This window comes from Anolis sagrei, chromosome 2, assembly GCF_037176765.1.
Source record: "Anolis sagrei isolate rAnoSag1 chromosome 2, rAnoSag1.mat, whole genome shotgun sequence".
NCBI lineage: Eukaryota > Metazoa > Chordata > Lepidosauria > Squamata > Dactyloidae > Anolis > Anolis sagrei.
Window position 1 is genome coordinate 63,767,169 of NC_090022.1, and position 22,963 is coordinate 63,790,131.

The following is a 22,963-nucleotide window of genomic DNA, read 5'->3' on the forward strand; positions in this document are numbered from 1 at the left end:
TTCCTGCGGCCAGCAAGCAAGACTCATCAAAAAGTCATTGGCAGAGACTTTTGCCTCTAGTTGTTCTTGAATTTCTGTTTGGAAAAGCTGGCAGTTACAGGTAGCGAATGAGAGACCTTTGCCAGGTGACTACTAATGGGCAAGCTGCTGTTCTTTCCTGCCTTAATGAAATAGAAAGAAGTTCACTGTCATTTCCACAGTGGCATTTTTGGCTTCATAGAATTCTTGGCCATATTTGAACACAGTCAGATAACAGGCAGTCATTTATGGGCATTAGCTAACTGGCATGCAAACTGCACTGGTGCACTTTTCTGCTATCTCAGGAATGTATGCAAAGTCCATTGTTGTTTTCTTTCTCAAACGGATCTAAAGTACATATCATGCATTGACGGGAAAGCATGTTTGGGAAAAGGCCAGTTCACACTGGAGCTGCTAGAACGTTGTTCTGTTACTTTCTCCTATATTCTGGTTTTTTCATTGTATCTTATAAATCTTTCTCTTTGGGGAACAGCTGTTGTTATTTTCTCCCTGTAGCATCTCCTCCCTCCCCCATTGCCTTTTTTTCTTCATAGGAACTTCTAGACACTGTGCTATCAGTCTAAGACTCTAAACAATCCAAAACTTAATTGCTGGAAAGTTATAGTGGTACAACCTGGTTTCATTCTACTTCACCACTGAATACTGCCTCCTATCGAAATCACTTTACATAGAATTATTTATTTGAATTAGTTTTTGATAGGTCATTTTTTACCAGCTGCAGTGTAGACTGTAAGTTTTCCATTACAACCCTTGTGATATGCATTCCACTAGAACTTTATACAAAAACTCTTCAAACATTAATAAAATTAGAAATAGTTACTAGTATGATGGATATTAAAGGGATTCCCTAAGCTAATCTTTTGCTAATTAATTACAGAATAAAGACTTCAAAAGCAGGAAGTTTGAACTAGTTGTGAAATATTTTATAATCAGCTGTTGAATTTTGCTGAAGTGGTATTTTTGTCTGTGGCTTAGTGGTTTTTAGGCATATGAACTTGATCCTTTAAAAATGCTTGTCTGTCCTTTATCTGTTTTTAAAAATGATTTAAGTCTAAAGCTTCAATTCTCTACACATGTATTTGGACATATTGTATGTGTCACTGAACTTAATGGAGCTGACATGCATGGAATCAGGGAAAGATATTATTCTTAATTAACTGTTTTTGTTTTAAGTGCTATGTGACTTTATCCAGCATAACATTTATTGTTGCATGATGCCACTGGTATGTTCTTACTCTGCTGATTCGTTATTTATATTTCCTTAAGCCTGTTAATATGGGGGTGCTAGGAGAGGTTGTATGGTTTGGTCAAAAATTGTTCCCAGCTGTTCATATTGTATTTTATTAGCATTTGTTTCAGACAGCAGAGGAGAAAATACTTCCAGAATGAATCAAGTCACTTTATTTGATTTTTATCCTGGTGTAATTGCATTGCCTGGGATGGTACCTCAGCACACGGAACATTAAATGACATTTAATTAAGGTTTAAGTGGGAATTCTCTAAAGTACAATAAACAAATCAACTAGAAAAAGGACATTCGTGTCAGGAACTGAAGATTTCTGCATAACAAGTACAGAGTATATACCCAGAAATTGAATGTTCAGCGCACAGGGATGTCTTCATATGTGCCTTTCCACTCCAACTGGCTCAACAGAGCAGCTGGGTCTACAGTCAAGTGGAAATACTGTGTTGACTGGTATTAAGGAAAGAATTATTCCACTGTAGCAAGCACTGTCTCAGTTGTACACGCAGATCGTTGGCTTTCTAAGCTTTAAAGAAGCCTTCATTTCAGGGAAAGGTTTCTGTGTGAATTGTTTTTCTTGCCACAAAAGCAAGAGCTTGGGGGTAATTTTTTCCCAGTTGAAATAACTAGAGGTTACTGAATAATGCAACAGATCTCTAACTTGTACAGTACTTATCAGCTGTATATTCTGGACAGAATAATGTCCTGAAATATCTGAAAGCTCTTTGCTTCAAAGTAGCAAGTATAGAACACCTTGGTACTGTTGCAGGATCACATACAGCCTATAGGTTACACTTTGCCTACCCTGGTCAACAGTGTAAATAATAAAAGCACACACTTAACTCTGAAGGGTTGTAAGAATTGAATGAATTAGTACTAGATGCCTATACTTGAGACACCTTAAACACCTAAAAGAGTTACACCAATCCTCAGTATTATTGTGGAGCTTCAGCTCACAGAACAGGACTCTTTCCTATATCTACAGCCCCCAATGGTGCAATGGGTTAAACCCTTGTGCCAGCAGGACTAAAGAACAACAGGTTGGAGGTTTGAATCTGGGGGGAGTGTGGATGAGCTCCCTTTGTCAGCTCCAGCTCCCCATGCGGGGACATGAGAAGCCTCCCACAAGGATGATAAAACGTCAAAACATCTGGGCGTACCCTGGGCAACGTCCTTGCAGATGGCCAGTTCTCTCACACCAGAAGCAGCTTGCAATTTCTCAAGTCGTTCCTATCATGAAAAAAAGTATAATCAAGACAGTATGTAATACATAAGGAGACACGCCGCCCCCCAATTTAGAAATTACAAAAAGATAAAAAGCACATACTTGAGACTTTCCTAGTAATAGTTATATAATGTCTACAGTACAGGCTGATCCCTGTATCTATGGAAGTGATATATACAGTTTCACTTATTCTGTTAATCCCCTGGTACACCCTGTATAAGTTACTATCCTTTTCTCAGTGCCTGCATTGTTCATCATACTGAAAAAATGGGTTCTCTGTTGTCTGTGGTTTTATCTATCTACACGCAGTCCAGGAACATATCCCCTTTGGATACAGGCGTTATTTCCCCTACATGTCTTTCTTACTTCCACTACTTAGAATAATCCTAGAGTACTATTGGGTATTACGGATTCAGAATTGTCTCTGGGTGAAAATAAGGATAGACTTTTTACATATATGACTACGGCATCGAGAATCTCCTTTGCAAAACTCTGTAAACTTGAAAAGGTAGCTGAAATGGAAAGCTGGATAACTAAATTGAGAGAAATTAAAGAAATGGATAAACTAACTTATTTTTTAAAGAAAAACTCGGGGCATGTGATTAAATGGACAAACTGGAATCTATTTGAGGAATATGATAAGTCAATCAGAAATATGTAAGAATAAGATAAAATGAGGAGAATAGACCAATTGCGAAAGTAAAACTGAATCGCGAAACTTGGAATGGAAGTCAATATGAACTCTCCTTTTTCTCTTTTTTTTTTTAAGTCTGTTTTCCTACTTTTCTATATATTGTTCCACCTCTTTTTATGTAAATAAAAACTCTTTCTTGGTGCTTAATAAACATTTATTACAAAAAAAGAATAATCCTAATCATTATCAAACCCAAAGATAAAAAAATCCTTATCATCTTTCAAAGCAACACTTAATAGATACAAATCCTTCCTAAATATTCCCAAATATTTCTCCCTTAACAAAATAGAAAAGTTATCTATTTCTGCTAAGTCCATTAATTTAATTAACAAATCATCTTGTGTCGGTATCTCTGTATTTTTAGCTAATGTGTTTTATAATCATTGCACATCCTATTTTGTTCAGGTACACAAATTGTACAGTTAATGTAACTAGGCCAGAGTGTGAATACTAATAATATTGTTGCAGTACACAATGCTTTCAGCATCTGAGCTGAACCCCCCTGGGATGCTCCATCCCCACTCAGTCCCTGTCACTGGTTTCAAAAAGACAGTTAAATGCTAGTCAGAGCCTTACGCTACTCAGTTTGTGAGTTCCAGGAAGTTTAACCTTCACTGTCTCACCTGGAATCTGAGGGTAATCTCAACTAAGCTCTTTTTAGATGAGTATTTTTAGTACTTAAACCTAAGATCCAAAGCGTCTAAAAATGAAAAAGTTAAGGGAAGATTTTTTCCTTTTTTTAGCATGACCTTCCAACACATATTCTTCTCAAGCTCCAAGTTTGAAACTTAATGTCTCCATGGTGCCTGCTTTGGGTTATTCACTGAAATCCACAGAATGTTGCTGATGGTATCTGATTTGCTAAGAACAACAACTTTATTTTTATACCCCACTTCTCATCTCCCCAAAGGGACTCAGGGTGGCTTACATGGGGCCAAGCCCAACAGAACAGTTAAATGTAACACATTAAAATACATATCAACAAAATGATAACAAAAAACAATATAACAAAATAAAACAACAATATTAAACAGTATATAAAACGAAAATCAAACCAAACCTTTGCAGTCTATATGGGAGCTTTCTTCTCCAAAAATTTGGCTTCAACATTTAGGTAGAGATTTTTGTGCTGCCGAAAAAAAAGAAAAGAAGAAATTCTATTGCGTTTAACTTCAGCCATATGGTCGTCATATGTAAACATTATGCTAAAACCATCTGGTGTTCTGTGACCTTCATTACTCTTTCATGTTTTATAACAAGGTTGGGCAACATGTAGTCCTCCAGATTTTTGGATTTCAAGTCCCATCATCCCTTCCTGTGCTGCCTGTCCTGGATAGGGCTGGTAGGAATTGGAATCCAAGAAAACCCAAAGGACCACAAGTTATCATCTGATTGTAGAAGCACTATGCCTTCTTAGAATTTAATCATAAGCTATACCCAAATTTCTTGCATTATGGTAAGGCTTTGATGTAGTTTTGAAGACTTTTGTTTTCCTTTTGACAACCACATTGTATTTGTCCTGCGATCTTTTTGCTTACCAAAGTCTTTTTTGGTTATACCTAACAATGAAATGCTGTCATCTTTTGGATCCTGAATTGGATAGAATTCATTAATAAAATGACAGGGTTTGTACTGAATTAACTGGAACATTCCCCATGTATGTTCAAATACTACAATAACCATTGTAATAAAAAGTATGCTCAAGATAGTAAAAGTGAGAATATTCATTTCTATATAAAATCATCTTATTTGTTTGTGGACCGGTCATTAAAAGGCTAAATGTTTAGTTAGTTATATTACTGTATCCTAATAAGAAAGAACTATCACCACAAATAGCTGTAACCTTATATACAGCTATTTCAGAAAAGTAATTTTCTCACTTGTAGGAGAGGGATCCTGCATTCAAAGCAGGGTCAAGTCTCACCACATGTTCCAACTTGAACATTGGCTCAAAGGAAGGCCGGGGGGTACGAAAAAAGATGAACAAAAGTTTATGCTGAGTGAAGCTAAGGTTCTTGAAGAGATATTTCAATATAAGCATTAATTCCTCCACTGACCTACTTAGATATCTACACACAGGTAGACTTGAAATAGTCCCCAATGTCAATTAGCCCTAATGTATACAACTTAATACTTGAATTCATTTTCTGGCTATATTTGCCAATTGACAATCATGGGATAACACATCTCCACACGACCTTGCAGTACATTATGGTGCCTAACATTTCATGTTAATGACAGGAGTTAGGTCATCGTGTGAATGCATTTCAAGCATCCTTTCTACAAGAACTGCAAAGTGTTGATTATTTTATCAGATCTTGTAACATTCTTCTCTTTTTTAAAATAACACATTAAAAATATCACTTTTTAGCCTAACTCACAGGGTAACATAACCCTCCTTTTAGGTTATGTTTTGAAAATGTTAAGTAATATATTACTAAATGTTAACATTACTGAATACTCTGAAGGCCACTGATTCTGGCTGATCTCAGAGACTACACAGGGTAAGACCTAATTTATATTTTGGAAGAGAGACCACCAAGAAAAATCAGAGTTTGTAGACTATATTCAGAGAAATGGATTGGCAAATCACCTGTAATTATTCATCGTCTTTTTAAAAAAGCTGTGAAATTCATGGGATCACCATGGGCTAATCTGAAGTTATTACAAGTAGCATGTTACCTTGAAGGTCTATGTTTGAGATTCCAGCATATTTTGAAATAAAAAGAAATCAGACTACTCAATATTTCCTTCTATAAATCACCCAGATTAAGTATCTCATTTTAATATAGAAGCATAGAATTGGAAGAGACAACAAGTGCCATCCAGTTCAACCCTCACCATGCAGGAACACAAAATCAAAGCCCTTCAGACAGGTGGCCATTAAGCCTCTGAAATTACATTTGTTCCTGAAATCAGTCAAGTAACTTTGACTCATATGCTATGGATTGCAAATGATAGCTCTCTACTAAGTAAGCTCAGATGTATAGTGACCATACTTCAGTGCCAAATGTGATTAACTGGAGTTAGCATGAAAAGCCCCTGGTGGCGCAATGGGTTAAAACCTTGTGCTGGCTGAACTGGTTGACCGAAAAGTTGGCGGTTCAAATCCAGGGAGGGGGGTAAGCCCCCATCTGTCGAGCTCTAGCTTCCCATGCGGGGACATGAGAGAAGCCCCCACAGGATGGTAAAACATCAAAACATCCAAGTGCTGCCTGGGCAGCGTCCTTGCAGACGGCCAACTCTCTCACACCAGAAGCGACTTGCAGTTTTTCAAGTTGCTCCTGACATGAAAAAGAGGAAATATGATCCCTTGCTTCAAACTGTTTTTTTTTTTTCATGTTTGCTACCTGCTTGGTAGATATATGGCCAAAATTGAATTGTGGGTGAGAAGCATCTGCTGCTTTATTCCATCAGTACAGTCAGGAATCAGCCAATCTCCCTTTTCTTTGTGCCTATATGCCTCACAATCCTGATGTGGAGGGATGAGAAACCCTTTGGTGTTAGTTTTAGCTGATCAAAGCAGATATTGTGGGTTATTCTTCCTTGATATTCTGGGTTATATGGCTGTGTGGAAGTGCCCATTGAAAGAGTTGTGCCCCATTGGCTTAACCAGTGTTTCCACTCCTTACATGATTCAGTTTATGGATAGCATCTTGAATGCAGCCCTATAGGGTGGATGGCCCACTTGCAGCCTACATCAATTTGAGGTATCCCCAGAGAATGAACAAAAACTGTAAGCTTAATTTACTGTGGTTTCTCTCTATTTCTGGTACTCAAGTGCTCTCTCTATAAATTCAGTTATCTTAGAAATGCCTAAATACGGTAACAGCTGCTGTTACAGCTGCCATGCATGCTATTTCTTTCAAGCCACTTCAAGTGAATTTCATTGCTGGTCAGTGACATCGCAGTCACTTCCTTGAATTGTACCAAGTGAGGAGTCTTAAATCTATTTTAGAAGTAGAATTGAAACTAAATGACACTCTGTGAAAAGTGGAGCACAATTGAAAATCTTTATGCAGTTGTGTGTAATGCTGGAATATGACTTAGCTTTGAGAAATTGTAGTAAGGATTCAAGTTCAAACATGAAATTCATTTCTGCTTCATATAGATCTTATACACATAGTGTGAAGGTAATTTTATGCACAATATTTCTAATACTTTTGTGTATGAAACAAAATTTGTGTATTTTAAACAATCAGAAAGCAAAAATGTTACAGCCATGTGGCCAATTTCAGGTTTGAGAACATGTTGGATTTCAGAATTCTGGGTAAGAGATGCTCTATTTCTACTATTGCATCATTATTGCACAAAATCTGCTAGAACAGAGGTTTTAAAAACCCTGTTAGTCTTTGACCAAATGCCTTTAGTTTGAGCGGGCAGTGACTTTTCTGTTAATGGGTTTGTGCTTTCTGTGCAATTTTCATGGTTGCACAACATGCACATGTTCAGAAAATAAGCTTGGCTTCCTTCCTGAGCATTATTAATAGACTTAAGTTATCTGAATCAGCTGCAGGATATTAGAAACTTTAACATACCATAACTTTGAATATAAAGGAGTGCTACTGCAAAATTCACTGACAACATGAATTAAATAGGATAACAATTCACAAAGCAGAAAAGGAGACAATTTTTTTCCCCCGACTCGGGACACTTATTTCTCTATCATTTGCCAAAAAGCTTGCCTCTCCCTGTCTGGGAAATGTAATATCTCTACCAGGTGGATTGAAAAAGACAGAAGCCAGCCATTGCATTAAGCACAGATTCTGTGAGATTTATGTCCCTTACTGTAGTTGACAAGCAGTGTTTTCTGTCTCTTACCTGCACAGTGTTGTACACAGAAGTGAGATAAGAAATTGCTCCCCTGCCCCCGATCAAAGTCTTACTAATTTAACTGGCTGCAGAGTATGAGGATTATGTGTCAACTGTTGAAGGTAGTCATCTGGATGAATGCCCACACTTTATCTAGCAGGTTAAAAGTGGAATGATTGAAGCTCTGTGTTTATATGTGGCTGTTGGTTGGCAGGCATAACAGACAGGAACCTTATAATTACTCTAGAATATTTTAAATATTTACCTTTCATTCAATTTCCTTTCAGGATGATTTTGATTTTACTTCGGATACCAATGAGCAGAATGGGATCACATTCATGGAATCACTTTCTTCATGAAACAGGATCCTATAAGGAAGGATAGAAAATGTTTTAGAAAGCGAGAACTTTGTGCACATTAATGATTCAGTAGGTTTTGCTTTTTCTTTCTGATTTTGCAGACTTCAAGGAGACTTGACTCCCACTTTTGGCACATGAGGTCAAACCACAGCCATGCTTTTAAAGGTGGTCGGATTCCTATGGAACAGAATGTGAATATTGTCATAGATAAAATGTGCAACAGTTTTATTGCCTGAGTGCACTCAACAGGAAGACATGTCTGGGATTTTTTTTCAGGAGGCTGACATACCTTTAAGCTAGAAAGCAATCCATTCTTTTCCTTCATAGGTCATTTAGCATCATTTTAGAGTGCTATTTCAGCTGTTCCAGTTAAAGCAGAAGCTTGACTTGTAGCAGTTAAAGCCAGTACTATGTGCTAGTCAAGAGCAATTTAGCTTGGCTATACATCCATTTACTCTTTTTGTTTCACTCCCTTTGATATTAAAATTTGCTTGCACAACAGTTGAGAAAGCTTATTCTGGTACTTGGTGGATAACCTCCGCCTTTTGGGTGATATTCAAGGTCTACTGTCATTCTTTTTAGCTCTCGTAATTTTTAAAAAATGTATAATAGTTTATACTGTTTGGAAGCCATGAACTACAAATGTTGGAGAGACAAGAACATTGCTTTGACAGCTTTTTGATAAACTGATCTTAAGACAGTATAACAACACTGTTTTGAATCCCTTCACATTTTGTTCTGCAAAAAAACCTAAGCAGTACTTTTTTTTTTTTAATTATCACAATTATTTTAGTATTTGGTAGTATTTGTAGGCCAGATATGGGAAACGACATGCAGGGAAGAGAGGCCTTTCCACCATTTGCACATTGGATCAGTGCATCCAGGTACACATTACATCTGTTTAGGTTGCCATTTTCTTGCTGAAATCCAGCACAGGGGAGGTCTGGGGGTCCAAGGGAGCAAGCCTATGTGTTTGTGTGAATATCAAATTTTAGAGCAATTCTTATGGAGAATTAAGTAAATAAATAAAGTGTGCAACATCCAAAGCCCTACTTAGAATTAAGTCAATTGAAATAAATGGAACTTACATTAGTTGCAAGAAATCCCCTTAATTTCAGTGAGTGTGCTCTGTAATTAGGACTAAGTGAGTCTTGGCAACTGCATGGAAGCCAAGGGCTAATATCCCTCCCTCTCCACTCACACTCCAAAGCCATCCTCCAACAGTGCACCTAAATACCTCTATCTTCAGCTGAGTCTTTCCCAAAGTGAGATCAGAAGCAACATTATGTCCCTTCCTGCTGCCATTTTGAGAAGGAAAATAGATGAATTGTGGGGCTGTTTGTGTGGGATTACATGTGGTTTGACTGATGGTCTGAATATAAAGTGCCTATCTTTTTATCAGCTTCTAGTTGCTGGTTGTTCATTTTGTTTGTTCCTGATAGAGTGATTATCTTTTTCCTTTAGCAGCAAGAATTCAGCATCTCATATGAGTTAGCCTATCCTTTTATTCGTGCTCTCTGATGAGAGAAACAGATGAAATTGTTTGTTCATATGTTGTATCAATGACATATTCAACTTTAAAAGGTAGTGATGGATGAATATTTGCAAGTTGCACATATTGAGGAAAATATGGAAGAAATCCTGAGTGTTATTGACAAAGTGCATGATCTGTTTCATTGTGTGCACATACTGTATGTATGTTTTCATTTCTAATGAAGGTAATGACATGCCCTTGTTTGGGAAGCGTTTAGAGGAGACAAAACTTCTGGGATTTCTGGATAAAATTGAGCTTCTGGACTTTTTAGCCTGGCTTTTCACTGGTTGCATACTCTCAGTGTCAGTATCTCACTGGCCTGCCTTGCAGAGTTTAAGAGCCTAGCATAAATAAGTTTTTCTTAAGATATTTGATAAGGAAGACCAGTGTGTTTTTTCATCAGAAAGTTGCTTCTTTCTTTCCTGGAAACTCACCAGGGACTGGCAGTCAATGACTCCTGATCTATAGACCATTATGTTGAGCAGCACTAGCATAGGGAATAAGTCATGATTGTGTTAATCTACAGAGGTCAAATCCAGAAAATTATACTTGAGAAGAGTTAGTCTTCTTTTTTGCCCACAGCCTGTGAGGGAGGCTCCAGGTCTGTAGGATCTACTGGGACCAACCAGAACTTGGTATAAAAGGAATACAGATGATAATAATGATGATGATGATGCTTTATTTATATCCTGCTCCCTCTCCCCAAAGGACATAATTAAAAGTCTTGTCCAAAAGCCTGTTTATAATACCAAAAATACATCAGTTAAAAGCACTTCCATATTAAAAATGCTCACACTATTTAATCCTTTCATGAGAGGAGTGATTTTGTGAATGTTTTTGTTAAATAAATATGAGTCGGAAATACTTGCCAATCTACCACAAATCCCTGATAGATTTACTGACAGATGTGAAAATAGATACCTTTTGTTCTTCAGAATACCTTTTTATGTATATTTTTAACACCTACATAAAACTGCTGAGTAATGTCATTCATAGAAGGCATGGAGATTTGTGGATGGCATCCAACTCTTTCTCATTTATATCTGATTTTGGGAAGACAGTGTAAATCTTGAAATTGTTTACATTTCTGAGAAATGAGATGAGACTGAGCAAGATGGAGCTGCTGATGGCACAATGGGTTATACCCTTGTGCCGGCAGAACTGAAGACTGACAGATCTCAGGTTTGAAAGCGTGGATGAGCTCCCTCTGTCAGCTCCAGCTCCCCATATGGGGACATGAGAGAAGCCACCCACAAGGATGGCTTCTCTCAGTGTCCTGGGCAATGTCCTTGCAGATGACCAGTTCTCTCACACCAGAAGCAACTTGTTTCTCAAGTCACTCCTGATACACATACACACACACACACAAAATGAACAAGATGAAGCTTATTGACGACACGGAGAACATTTTGTTGCTAAGTGGGTGTTTTCCCTCACAGTTCCCAGTACAGACTGTCATGGATAGAAATGTTGTCTTCTTCTACTACTTCTCCTTCGCCTCCTTCTCCTCCTCCTCCTCCTCCTTTCAAAAAAATCAGTTTTGTAGCTTGGGATTGTAATGTTGTGCTTTTGTTGGCTATGCAAAGGGCATCAGTAATGGCTTTGTTAAATATGGCAACTGTGATTCTTCTTAATAAACTCATGCTACGGCCACCTTTGTGAGCTTCACACCAGTCTTGTAATACATCTTACATCAACTGTCCTTAACCATTTTGGAGGAAAATTCAACTTGTAGTAAATACTGGGTGCCAGATATTGTAGTTTTATGATGTCTCTGTGTTATATATGCATTTCTTCCTAGTTTTTTTTTTATTCTTTTAAAATACTGGTGTAAAACATGGAAATTCTAAACTAAGAGTGTGGTGAGTTGTAGTCCAAAACCTCTGGAAGGCACCACTTTGGGAAAGTCTGCTATATACTAAAAATCTCTTTATCCAGCATTTTTGGAAATTTAAAATTACTACTTTTCTTTGAGGTCCTCCCTATTTCATTGTTGCTGTATATCATAGTTTGGTGCTATGAGAATCTAGCCATTGGGCTATGCTCTGTAATATAATTGCAGAGAGATTTTTTGGATTTATCATTGTATTAATTTAGATGTTTTATTACCTGTTGTTGCAATGATTGAAATGCTGACATAGGACTGGGACATGAAGATTCAAACCTCAATTTAAGTCATGAAACTCAGAGTCTAACAAATCCAACAAATCTCATGTGGTTGATAGGAAGATAAATTGTCCAGGGGAGAACCCTGTGCACATTTTGAGTACTTCGGGTAAAAGGCAACACATAAATACGATAAACAATTAGTCCTAGCCCTCATTTGCTTGTATTTAATTAAGCATTTTTCAGTAACTTGATAATTCTTATATTATGAAGTTTTGCCTTAAATTTTTAATGCATGATTGATTTGAGAAACAGTTAAAATTGTACAAATTTATTTTTCAAAGTTGGAATTAATTGATGTATATATTTAGAAAATAAGCCGGAATAAGTTAAACTATATATTTTCTCTCTGTATAGAATCTAAGTGTGTTCCCAACACGCTGTGCTATTTTCTTTATCAAATAGATGCCCCCTTCCATTTTTATTTCTTCCCAAACTTATTCTTTAAGAAAATAAATTAAATGCACTTGCTTAGAAACAAAACTCACTTATAGTGCTGTTTATATTCAGATAAATTTATCTCTACGCCTTTCTGAGAGTCAGAACAGTGTTGTAAAAGTAATGCAAGTCTTTCCAAATCTTACCATGATTATTATGAGTTTGCTTAACATTCACTTAACATCAGCTTTCTACGTCTTGTGTTCATTCATCTCCACAGAGACTTGGCAAGAACTTCTTCCGTCTCTTTTGAGTCAGCATGTTACTAAAGCCTTTCCTCTTGTTAAGGCATCTCCATGCAACTGAATAGTTTTTATCTCTCATTCATATAAAACCAGGTATATTCATGCTACTTCTTTATGAAGGCATTGAAATGCAACTGGCAGCAGTGCGGAACAGAAAAATAGCATAGGTTGAGGAAACAATGCAAATGTTCCTCTTTCTGTGCCATTGTGGTTTATTAGCTTTTGTGATGACGCATACAGCATCCTGATATTTGTGCTGTCACTTGCGGAAAAAAAATAGCATGTTGTCCTTTCCCCGCACATTTCCTTCATAATGTATTGTCGAAGGCTTTCATGGCTGGAATTACTGGGTTGTTGTGTTTTTTGGGCTGTATGGTCATGTTCTAGAAGCATTCTCTCCTGATTTTTTTGCCTGCATCTATGCCAAGCATCCTCAGTGGTTGCGACGTCTCACAACCTCTGAGGATGCCTGCCATAGATGCAGACCTGGCAACCTCTGAGGATGCTGCCATAGATACAGACCTCACAATCTCTGAGGATGCCTGCCATAGATACTGGCGAAATGTCAGGAGAGAATGCTTCTGGAACATGGCCATACAGCCCAGAAAACACGCGACAACCCAGTTCCTTCATAATCTTGAAATGTGTGTAGCTGCACAGGATTGAATAACAAAGATCCCTTTTGTCTTTCCCACATCTCCGTTTTTAAACTTCAAATCAGATGACCGAGAGGTATACAGTGTGTTCATAAATGTAAAAAAGAATTATAATATTGGTAATGTCTACTGGAGATGTTACATTAAACTCACCAACAAGGAAAACTTCCCAAAGAAAAATAATTTTCATTTTTTAAAGTATATAATGAAAACGAATGCTATCTAATCTTTAAAAATCAACTTCTAAAATGTACCCCTTTTACAATCAGATATAGCCAAGTTTCATTTTAATGCATGACATACATTTTTGTAACTTCAGTTCTGAGTTTAGATCATGTTATTTTCTGATATCACCTTACAATGTGTATAGTTTTTCCTATTTAGAAATGAACTCGTGTTATTTCACTCGGACTTGCCTTCTTTGGGTTTAGGCTTGTTTGGCTTTTTTGAGGAGAATCTGGCTAGGAAAAGAACAGTTCAGGTGCTAAATGAAATGCTTTTAAGATTTATCTTGCACAAACTTCATAATGAAGAATGAATGTCAGCTGTTTCAGACTATAATCCATGATCAGTAATGAAATAAATAATAGTCTTTTATAATTTTATAATCCATTTGTACACAGAATGAATTGGGAAGAAAAATTATATGTAAAATCAAGTTTTCTCATGTATCTGTTACATATAATGTAATAAAATATATTTCTGAATTTCACAGAGATGCCATTAAAATAGCTGTTGCATTCAAATGTATCCTTAATTTTCAAAAAATGGAAATTAAGAAACTAGTGGTAGTACAGACTTTATTTATATTTTTGTCTTTTAGAACCAAACTTCCAAGGCTATGAAACCAAAGCAACTAAATCTTGGCATACATATAAAAGAATCCTAGAGTTTGTTGCCTGCTTTGTTTTTTTTAGGGCACATTAATTCATTTAGTGGTTCCCAACCTTTGCGCCTCCAGGTGTTTTGGACTTCAACTTGCAGAAATCCCGGCCAGCTTATCAGCTGTTAAAAATGGTGGGAGCTGAAGTCCAAAATACCAGGAGGTCCAAACATTGGGAACCATTGAATATGTTTAAAGCCTGCAATATCATGTTCAGTCATTAGGTAGCAAGCTTTCCAAGCATTGCATAACTTCGTAATTTAAAGCCAGGGATTCCTAGAGAGGTTCTCACTAGGACGCCCTAGAATATCTAGATTTTTCATCATGAGCCTATGGTCAATATCTGGTGGAAGAGTCTCAGGACCTCACCACATTAGGAACTAATCTGTTTTTATCAGTATGCATCCCATATTTTTTTTCTGACTGAATGCAGACAGGAGGCATACTGACCCCATCACAACCATTTAGAAAATGCTATGCTTCATCCCATCACACCATGGAAGGCTAGCTCCTCCCAATCCATTTGAAGCACTCCCTACATCACCCATGATCTTTTTTTAATAAAAAAATCTAAATATGTGCAGTGACGTAGCCTCCTAGTCCCAAACTGCAAGATTTGACAATGTACTCGCATCTGCGCAATAAATGCATTAGCCTGATTGCTACCTTTTGGCACGACGTATGGAGATCTCTAGTACAGAGCTCTGGGGAATCTAATCTTACTGGATTTCTAAACAACAGATTATTGATTCATTCGATAAGGCTCATTTGCTGCATCTACTGATGCTGCTGCTGAGGTTACTACTTCAGTTTTATGAGGCTGAACTCTAGGCAATGCAGAGGCAACACCAGCTTCTAATATTGCTACTTCTTCTGAAGAGGCATAATAGTTAAAAGCAAGACTCTGTTGCTTCAGTACAAATACAACTGAGGAATAAATCATGCAGATTAAAATATATAGGGGAGGGGGTTAAGCAACAATTCCTGTAGATCTTTCTCCTTTGATGTCTGAAACAGAAATGGTGGCTGCTTCTGTCATGAACATCCAGGGTCATGAGACTCTGCCTGCCAGACACGCCCCCTGATGACAAGTTGTATCATTGCGGTGATGGAAAACTCTGTAGTTTTTCAAATACTATTATTAGAATATCATCTAGAAATACTCAGTTTCTGCAGTGTTTTGCAGACGGATTTCAATGGGTTACCGATGGGATGGGATAAATGTCATGTGATGGAACCTGTTGGAAATCTTCCACAGTCAGTCTCAGAAACAGAGTAATGTGATGAGGTCCTCACTAGAGGATCTAGAGATTCTTGGAGTGCACAGTTTAAATAAATAAATAATCAAATCTGGAAAAAAAATCCCACAAATGTAGAAGGCTGACTCGTAGCTTTATATCAAAAAGTGAGCATACTGTTTTTATGAAGACAGTGTCATTGTTCAGGAAGGATTGTAGATCATTGACAATATGAAAATTTAATTTAGAATTGTAGAGGACAAGTGGTATTTTTTTGTTTTCTTTTGGGAACACTGGCATTCAATACACCTCTGAAGCCAGATAGAAACAGTGTATTCTTTCATACACTTCCATGTAAAGAGATTGTGATACATTCAAGAGAATTCACATTTCAGCCTATATTATGTTTGCATTAAAACAGGAATATGAGATTGTTTAATTAACAGGCTTGTAAGGGAAGGACAGGATGCCACGTATCATATTATAATAGTCTTACTTCTTTTGATTTCACAATTTAATGTGATGATTTTATGGAGAAATATACGTTTTTAACTTGGAAATAAGAATTTGTTTATTGTGTGTGATATGAGCCATAAAGTTTGTTTGAAAAAGCTAGAGAGCCCCTGATTCCCTCCAGAGATATGATGGTAAGGTATAAAGATTGTTGTTGTTGTTGAATATTCCTGATCATCTCTAAACCATTCATTTCCTTCCCTTTCTCTTCTTTTTTTCCACTGCATTGCAGTAGCAAAAATACACAGATTTTATTGAAATATCCATTGTGTTTTATACGAATATGTAGCTTCCCAAAGCAAATTATTGCCGATTACTAAGACACCTAGAATTAATGAAATCAGGATGTACTAACTGTATTTTGAACCTGGATTAAAATTGATGGTTTTGTCTCCTTCTCTCTTTGTGTAGTGTCGAAGGTGAGGCCCCTGGAAGTGAAACTGGAACCTCATTGGACAGTCCATCTACCTATCATCAAGGAGCTATTACACACAGCTCAACTCTAAGCCCAGACCATTATGACCATTCTCCTTATGGCCTGTATTCTATCTCCCCTGGGCAGCAAAGACCCCGGAGGCCGAAACTTCAACACTCAACATCCATATTGAGAAAACAAGCGGAAGAAGAAGCTATTAAAAGATCAAGGTCCCTTTCAGAGAGCTATGAACTCTCATCTGACTTGCAAGATAAGCAGGTATTTGAAAATGCTTTTTTATAGATCAGAATTATCAGAGCAAATAAACGTGCTGGTTGTTCAGATGTTTGCCAAAATAATAACTTGTTTATAAGATTCTGATATATCCCACAGTTTTGACTTATTTGAGGAGTATTTAATTTTCTGTCTATTTCCCTCAGAGAACTAATGTGGTGTAGTGGTTTCAGCACCAGACTGTGCAGACCATGATTCAAATACCTATTTGGTCATGAAAATTCACTGGATAATCTCAGGCAAATCACACACTCTCGGATGAAGGCAAAGGCATCCACCCCAAACAAGTCTCGCCAACAAAACTGTATAATAAGTTTGCTTTTTGGTCGGCACAAGTCAGAATTGACTTGCAGGGATCAAACAACTTCAAATACTTATGCTGAGACATTTATTATTATTATTTAACAAAGAATGAGCATTTATTAATATTTGTGGTTTATCACATGTGGTTCAAATAACATATGAATTTACCAAAGATTCCACATGGTAATAATGTGCCTTTTAAAATATGGAGGATTTGTGAATGTGAAAACACAGCATTTTCTGGGTGACATGCTCTAGAGTTGCTACTGCTGCTTGAGTTCACATGTTAGCAACTTGGCTATTCTTTATCTTGCTTTTGATAAGTGTTAGCAATGTGGTAACCATTAAGCATGTTGAACATTATAGATTAGATTTGAGGATGAACCATTTCTTATGAGCTAATGTATGAAACAGAAATTATGTTTGTAAATGTGGGTGTCCTCCTGTCACCTGCTGGAGAGCTCCTATGCCTCAATCTGTAGTTTATTCAAATGTATGAAAGAGAAACACATGTGTCCTTCCATCTTGTCACAGGTAATTTAGGTTAGTGCTACATTACCTGCGTCAATCTGTATCAGGCTGACAGTCACAGCTGTTAATCTGTTGAGTGTTTCCAATGGGCACAAATATGGTACCAGTCTCTGGCACACAAGGGAAGAAACCTCTTCCAGATAGTTTAGAAAGCAATGGTGTAGGATGTGTCCTTTAGTGTCCCACTTCAAAAGCTATCCTGTATTGTGAGAACATTACAGAGACATTTGCTGTGGTAAATGGTAGTACTGGTCAGGGAATTCTACTGTCATCTGGATAGCCACATTCCGCCCACTTCTGATGTTTTCGTGCCAGAGCTGAATGAAACTCATAGTCTTCGCCCACCCAAATCCACTTTGTTTTGCTTTGTTTTACTTCAAGTATTCTTCTCTTCTGCAGTAAGTTTGTTACTGAGAAGCATCTGCTGCACACATCCATGACAAAACAATATATTGTGCATAGACATTAACATTTCAGAGAACAGTTGATTTGGCAACTTTCTGTAAAGAGCAGTTTAAGAAAACTATTTAAAACATCCTATAAAATACAGGTATAATTAAATTTTAATGGAATTTTATTTACAACACAATGATATCAGTCTGTGAGTTGAAAAATGCTTGGATAAAGTGGATTTGAAAGAAGCTTGACAGTCATAAGTTTGAAGACTGTCGATGTTAACTGTTGGAATGAAGTTCTAAAATATAATTTGATCAATGTGAATTTCAATTTTACTTTATTCTAATTTTAGGCTCTCGTTTTATTAGTGTTACTAATCATTTTTTAAATTGCATTGATGAAAATCAATGTGTTAGATCAGTGTAACCAAGAATTTTCATAATTGAAAATGCACACTGAATTCTTGGTTGAAAGAATAGAAAATAGATTAATTTGCTTGGTAATAACACTTGTTAAATCTCTTTAGGGAATCTGCTAAATAGACGCGTTTTATCCCCTTTCACAGAAGAAAAACCTGAGGGAGAAAAATTGAGTATAGAATGTCATCACAAAATTGTTCATAACTGCTTAAGCAAAATCTGACAAGAAATTGATTCAATAAGATTTCAAGGGCACTCAGAATGTCATTTCTTGCTTTGTTAAAATGATCATATCTATAGGGTGCTTAATTGGAAACATTAGTTTGCATAAGAAATGCAAGATTTAATAACTTTTATAATTAGCTCTGTATGTATCAAAAGACCCTCATCCTAATTGAATCCATCGTGAATTTCAATATGTTTTGAAATGCTTGGCCTTTTGATTTTGGGCTGTGAAACATTAATTAATTGTTGTCTTGTAAAAAATATTTCAGCCTTAAACTTTTTTCAGGTTACAAAAAGTTTGAATTCCATGTGCATAGGTAAACCTCATTTTTCCAGAAGAAAATACAAGGTTTACAATATTGTATATTTTTTTTATTTCATTCCTGTCTAAATATTTACTGCCTGAATTAAATTGACAAAAAACATTTCAGCCATCCTCCATACGTTTAATTTAATTGCTGTTTCATGTTTTATGTGGAAATAAATTTCACACTAAAAACATTTCTCTTTCATGGAAAGTATTCCTGATACTTATTAAAACCTTCTTCTTTTTAGGTAGATAATTTTATGTGCAGCTATATATGCAATTTCCCATTATTATGCTATCTTTACATGCTGACTACATTTCCATCTTTAAAAAATATATATCTTAAAATTACCATCAGATACATTTTTGTATGGTAAGTTCAAACACTCATCAGCTTGGTGTCATGCTCCAATGATGTGCAGTAAGCCATGAACCTTGACTGTTCTAAAATATTTATATCTTCATTTTAGGTTGAAATGCTAGAACGGAAATATGGAGGCCGTCTCATAACTAGACATGCTGCTCGTACTATACAGACTGCATTTCGCCAGTATCAGATGAACAAAAACTTTGAGCGTCTTAGAAGTTCTATGTCTGAAAATCGTATGTCAAGACGCATTGTACTGTCCAATATGAGAATGCAGTTTTCGTTTGAAGGACCTGAGAAAGTCCATAGTTCCTACTTTGAGGGGAAACAAGTTTCTCTTACAAATGATGGATCAAAATTAGGAGCCCTTGTCCAATCTGAATGTAGTGATCTTGGTGAATCAGCAACAATGAAATCTCCAGCAGCATCCACTGACTTTGCTGATGCTATAACAGAACTCGAGGATGCATTTTCAAGACAAGTAAAATCTCTTGCAGAGTCAATTGATGATGCACTAAATTGTCGTAGCCTACACTCAGATGAGGTCCAGATACCAGATCAAGTAAGGAGTCGTGACCTGGAGCGGGACAGTTGTGGTCAGAGTAAACCAACAAGCCATAATGTGGATCATAGGAAACTTGATGAAATGACTGCGTCTTATAGTGATGTTACATTATATATTGACGAGGAAGAACTATCCCCACCACTTCCCCAGTCTGTAGATAGGCCATCAAGTACAGAATCTGACCTAAGGCTTCGGTCAATGAACCCATCTCAAGAGTACTGGTCTATGACACACAAGGATCATAAAATGGACACTGACACAAGCTGCAGGAGTACCCCCTCCTTAGAATCCCAAGAGCAGAGAATGAGGATGGATCACCTGCCTTTGCTAACCATAGAACCGCCAAGTGACAGTTCAGTGGATTTAAGTGATCGTTCAGAAAGGGGATCATTAAAGAGACAAAATGCATATGACCGAGGAGTTACTAGTCAGCAAGGTAGCCCAAAACACATTTCACATGGCATCCCCACCAAGATAATATCTCGAGAAGACCAGGAGACTAGACATAGACCAAGACCCATTGACAGCCACTTAGTCATTAATGGCACAGCAAACCGACAAAGCAAATCTGAGTCTGATTACTCTGATGGAGACAATGACAGCATCAACAGCACTTCCAATTCCAATGACACAATAAACTGCAGCTCAGAATCCTCTTCTCGAGACAGTCTAAGGGAACAAACATTGAGCAAGCAAACATACCACAAAGAGACACGGAATAGCTGGGATTCACCTGCCTTCAGTAATGACGTCATTAGGAAACGTCACTACAGGATTGGGCTCAACCTTTTCAATAAGTGAGTACCATACCTTTTTCAGATTTCCTTTCAGTAAAATGTACTTGGAGATTCCATTCCTCCCCCCCCCCCAAAATAATAATAATAATAATAATAATAATAATAATAATAATAATAATAATCTGTGTTTCTAGGACTCATGCTGCATGTACAAGCTTAGGAAAGTTTTTATCAATCCAACTCAGAGTATTTGAAATGCAGTTGTCTCTCCACATTTGTGGTTTTGGCTTTTGTGGATTTCATTATTCACAGTTTTATTTAAAATGGTTCTCTCTAGGAATCTCTAGGTTCTCCAGTGTGATTCTGTAGTCTGCTTCCGGTAGCAGTTGTCCCTAGACTTAGCTCCTTTTGGTTTCTCCTCCAGTGTAGGCAAGAAATGGTCTGGTGTGGATTTTGTATTGGCAGCAGGCCCGTAGCGAGGGGGGGGGGGTTAGGGGTTCAACTCCCCCCCCCCCAAAATGTTTCAGTTTCTTTTTCAAAACCTGGTTTACTCATGAATTTTAACTGGTTAACCAAATCCCCATGCTAAGTCTATGAGACGCAAAAAATTAAGACTCCCTCCAGAACTGCAAGCACTATCTCAAGCAAATATTAGCAATTTATTCACACTGTCATTACTTGCAGCAATAGCCGATGTAGTTGTTCTGGTACAGCTGTACCAGGAGCACCAACTTTATTTGCTTTGTATTAAATGTTTGCTTGCAGTCCTAGGTTTCAGGGACTCTGCAGATAGGTGGCTTCTTTGGTTGCAGTCATAGGGCAAGCCACCTGTCCATCATTGTTAAGTTTTGGTCCCGCCCCTTGCTCAGGGCAATTGGGAAGGAAAGGGAGCCATTTTTAGTTAATCTCAGCAAGGTAAGCTTATGTATAGGATGTGTGCAAGCTTCCCCTGTACAAAAGCTTCAACCCTTAAGACCTTCCGGGGCAGAAAGGTCTTAAGAGTCTCCAAAGAATTTCCAGGAAAACAGCCCTAAAGACCAAAGAACTCCAGCTGAAGAACATCTACTGCCTTGCTGGTAGGTCCACTCGGCGTTCGAGATGCAGTTCGACCCGGTAGCGGAGCCCATATCAGTAAGGGTTAGATTACAGTCAGCCTGGGAAAAGTTAAAACGGGGATTTTCCTTTAAAGAAGTTGCCTGTCCTTCGTGGGCAAGATTAGGAATTCACCAGTTGCCTAAAAGCTTGGAATCATTTGCTTAACTTTACTGAAGACAAGAGAAGTTTCTGTTTGATTGTTCATTAATAAAAGACTTTGTTGTACTTCTCAAGCCATCTAAAGACTGTTTGTGGTGGAAACCTCTGAGAACTTCTCTTTAGGCCTCCTGGCTTCCCGCTGGGCAAAGGTTGCACATCCTGTTCTAAAGACAATTATTTACAGGCCCAGCGCGTGACAGAACAATAGTGAAGCAACCAAGTTTGGGGGGGGGGGGATGTTGAATGCTGTCATTAAGGAGGCCAGACTTGGTGGAGGTGGTTGACGAGAGCGGAGCTGCAGGCTATTGAAGGCTGCTCTGCCCCCTGCTGTGCTCTTTGCTTCAGCGTGAGCTAGGAGGCAGGTTTCAACCCCCCCCCCTGCGAAAATTTCAACCCCCCCCCCCCCCGAAAATTTCAACCCCTCCCGAAATTTTTTTCTGGCTACGACCCTGATTGGCAGACTGTGATTTTGTGCTGCCTTCTGAATTCTAAATTGGAAAACTATGGTTTGACTAGAATCAAAACTCAGCGGGGAAATTGAAGCTTGCAAGTCATGATTTTATTTATTTATTTATTTATTTAACAGTATTTGTATACTGCCTTTCTCAGCCCAAAGGCAACTCAAGGCAGTTTACAGTCGGCAAAAATTCAATGCCCCGACAGACATAAAATACATAAAAGACATAAAACATTTAGGGGATGAGGAGGAGGTGTGGCACCCTTACTAGGTTTCATCCTAGAGTTATGGAACAGAGTGCTGTCTTCTACCTCCTTGTCTCAATTTAGAAAGACCTCACTACCTCTGAGGATGCTTGCCATAGATGCAGGCGAAACGTCAGGAGAAAAAATGCCTCCAGAACATGGCCATATAGCCCGGAAAAACCTACAACAACCCAGTGATTCCGGCCATGAAAGCCTTCGACCATACATTTAGCATATAATATAAAAACCATGCAAAACCAATAAAAACAGAAATCATCAGCGTCTTCTTACTAAAAACATTTTCCAGTAATATCATATATAATATATGAACTGGGTTCACTTATATAATGCCAGCCATTGTTTGCCATTATATATGATATGGCCCAGTGCCAAATTCATTACA

General features: G+C 37.5%; 1 protein-coding gene across 17 annotated transcripts in view; it reads left to right on the forward strand.

The window, feature by feature from the left end:
- IQSEC1 (IQ motif and Sec7 domain ArfGEF 1) overlaps positions 1 to 22,963 on the forward strand; it is a 403,878-nt gene that overhangs the window by 324,572 nt on the left and 56,343 nt on the right. For all 17 annotated transcript variants that reach the window (XM_060765981.2, XM_060765975.2, XM_060765979.2 and 14 more), the window contains 2 exons: positions 16,457 to 16,739; positions 19,406 to 20,664. In XM_060765981.2, the coding sequence (XP_060621964.2) occupies positions 16,457 to 16,739; positions 19,406 to 20,664 (1,542 nt within the window). The remainder of the gene's footprint in view (positions 1 to 16,456; positions 16,740 to 19,405; positions 20,665 to 22,963) is intronic.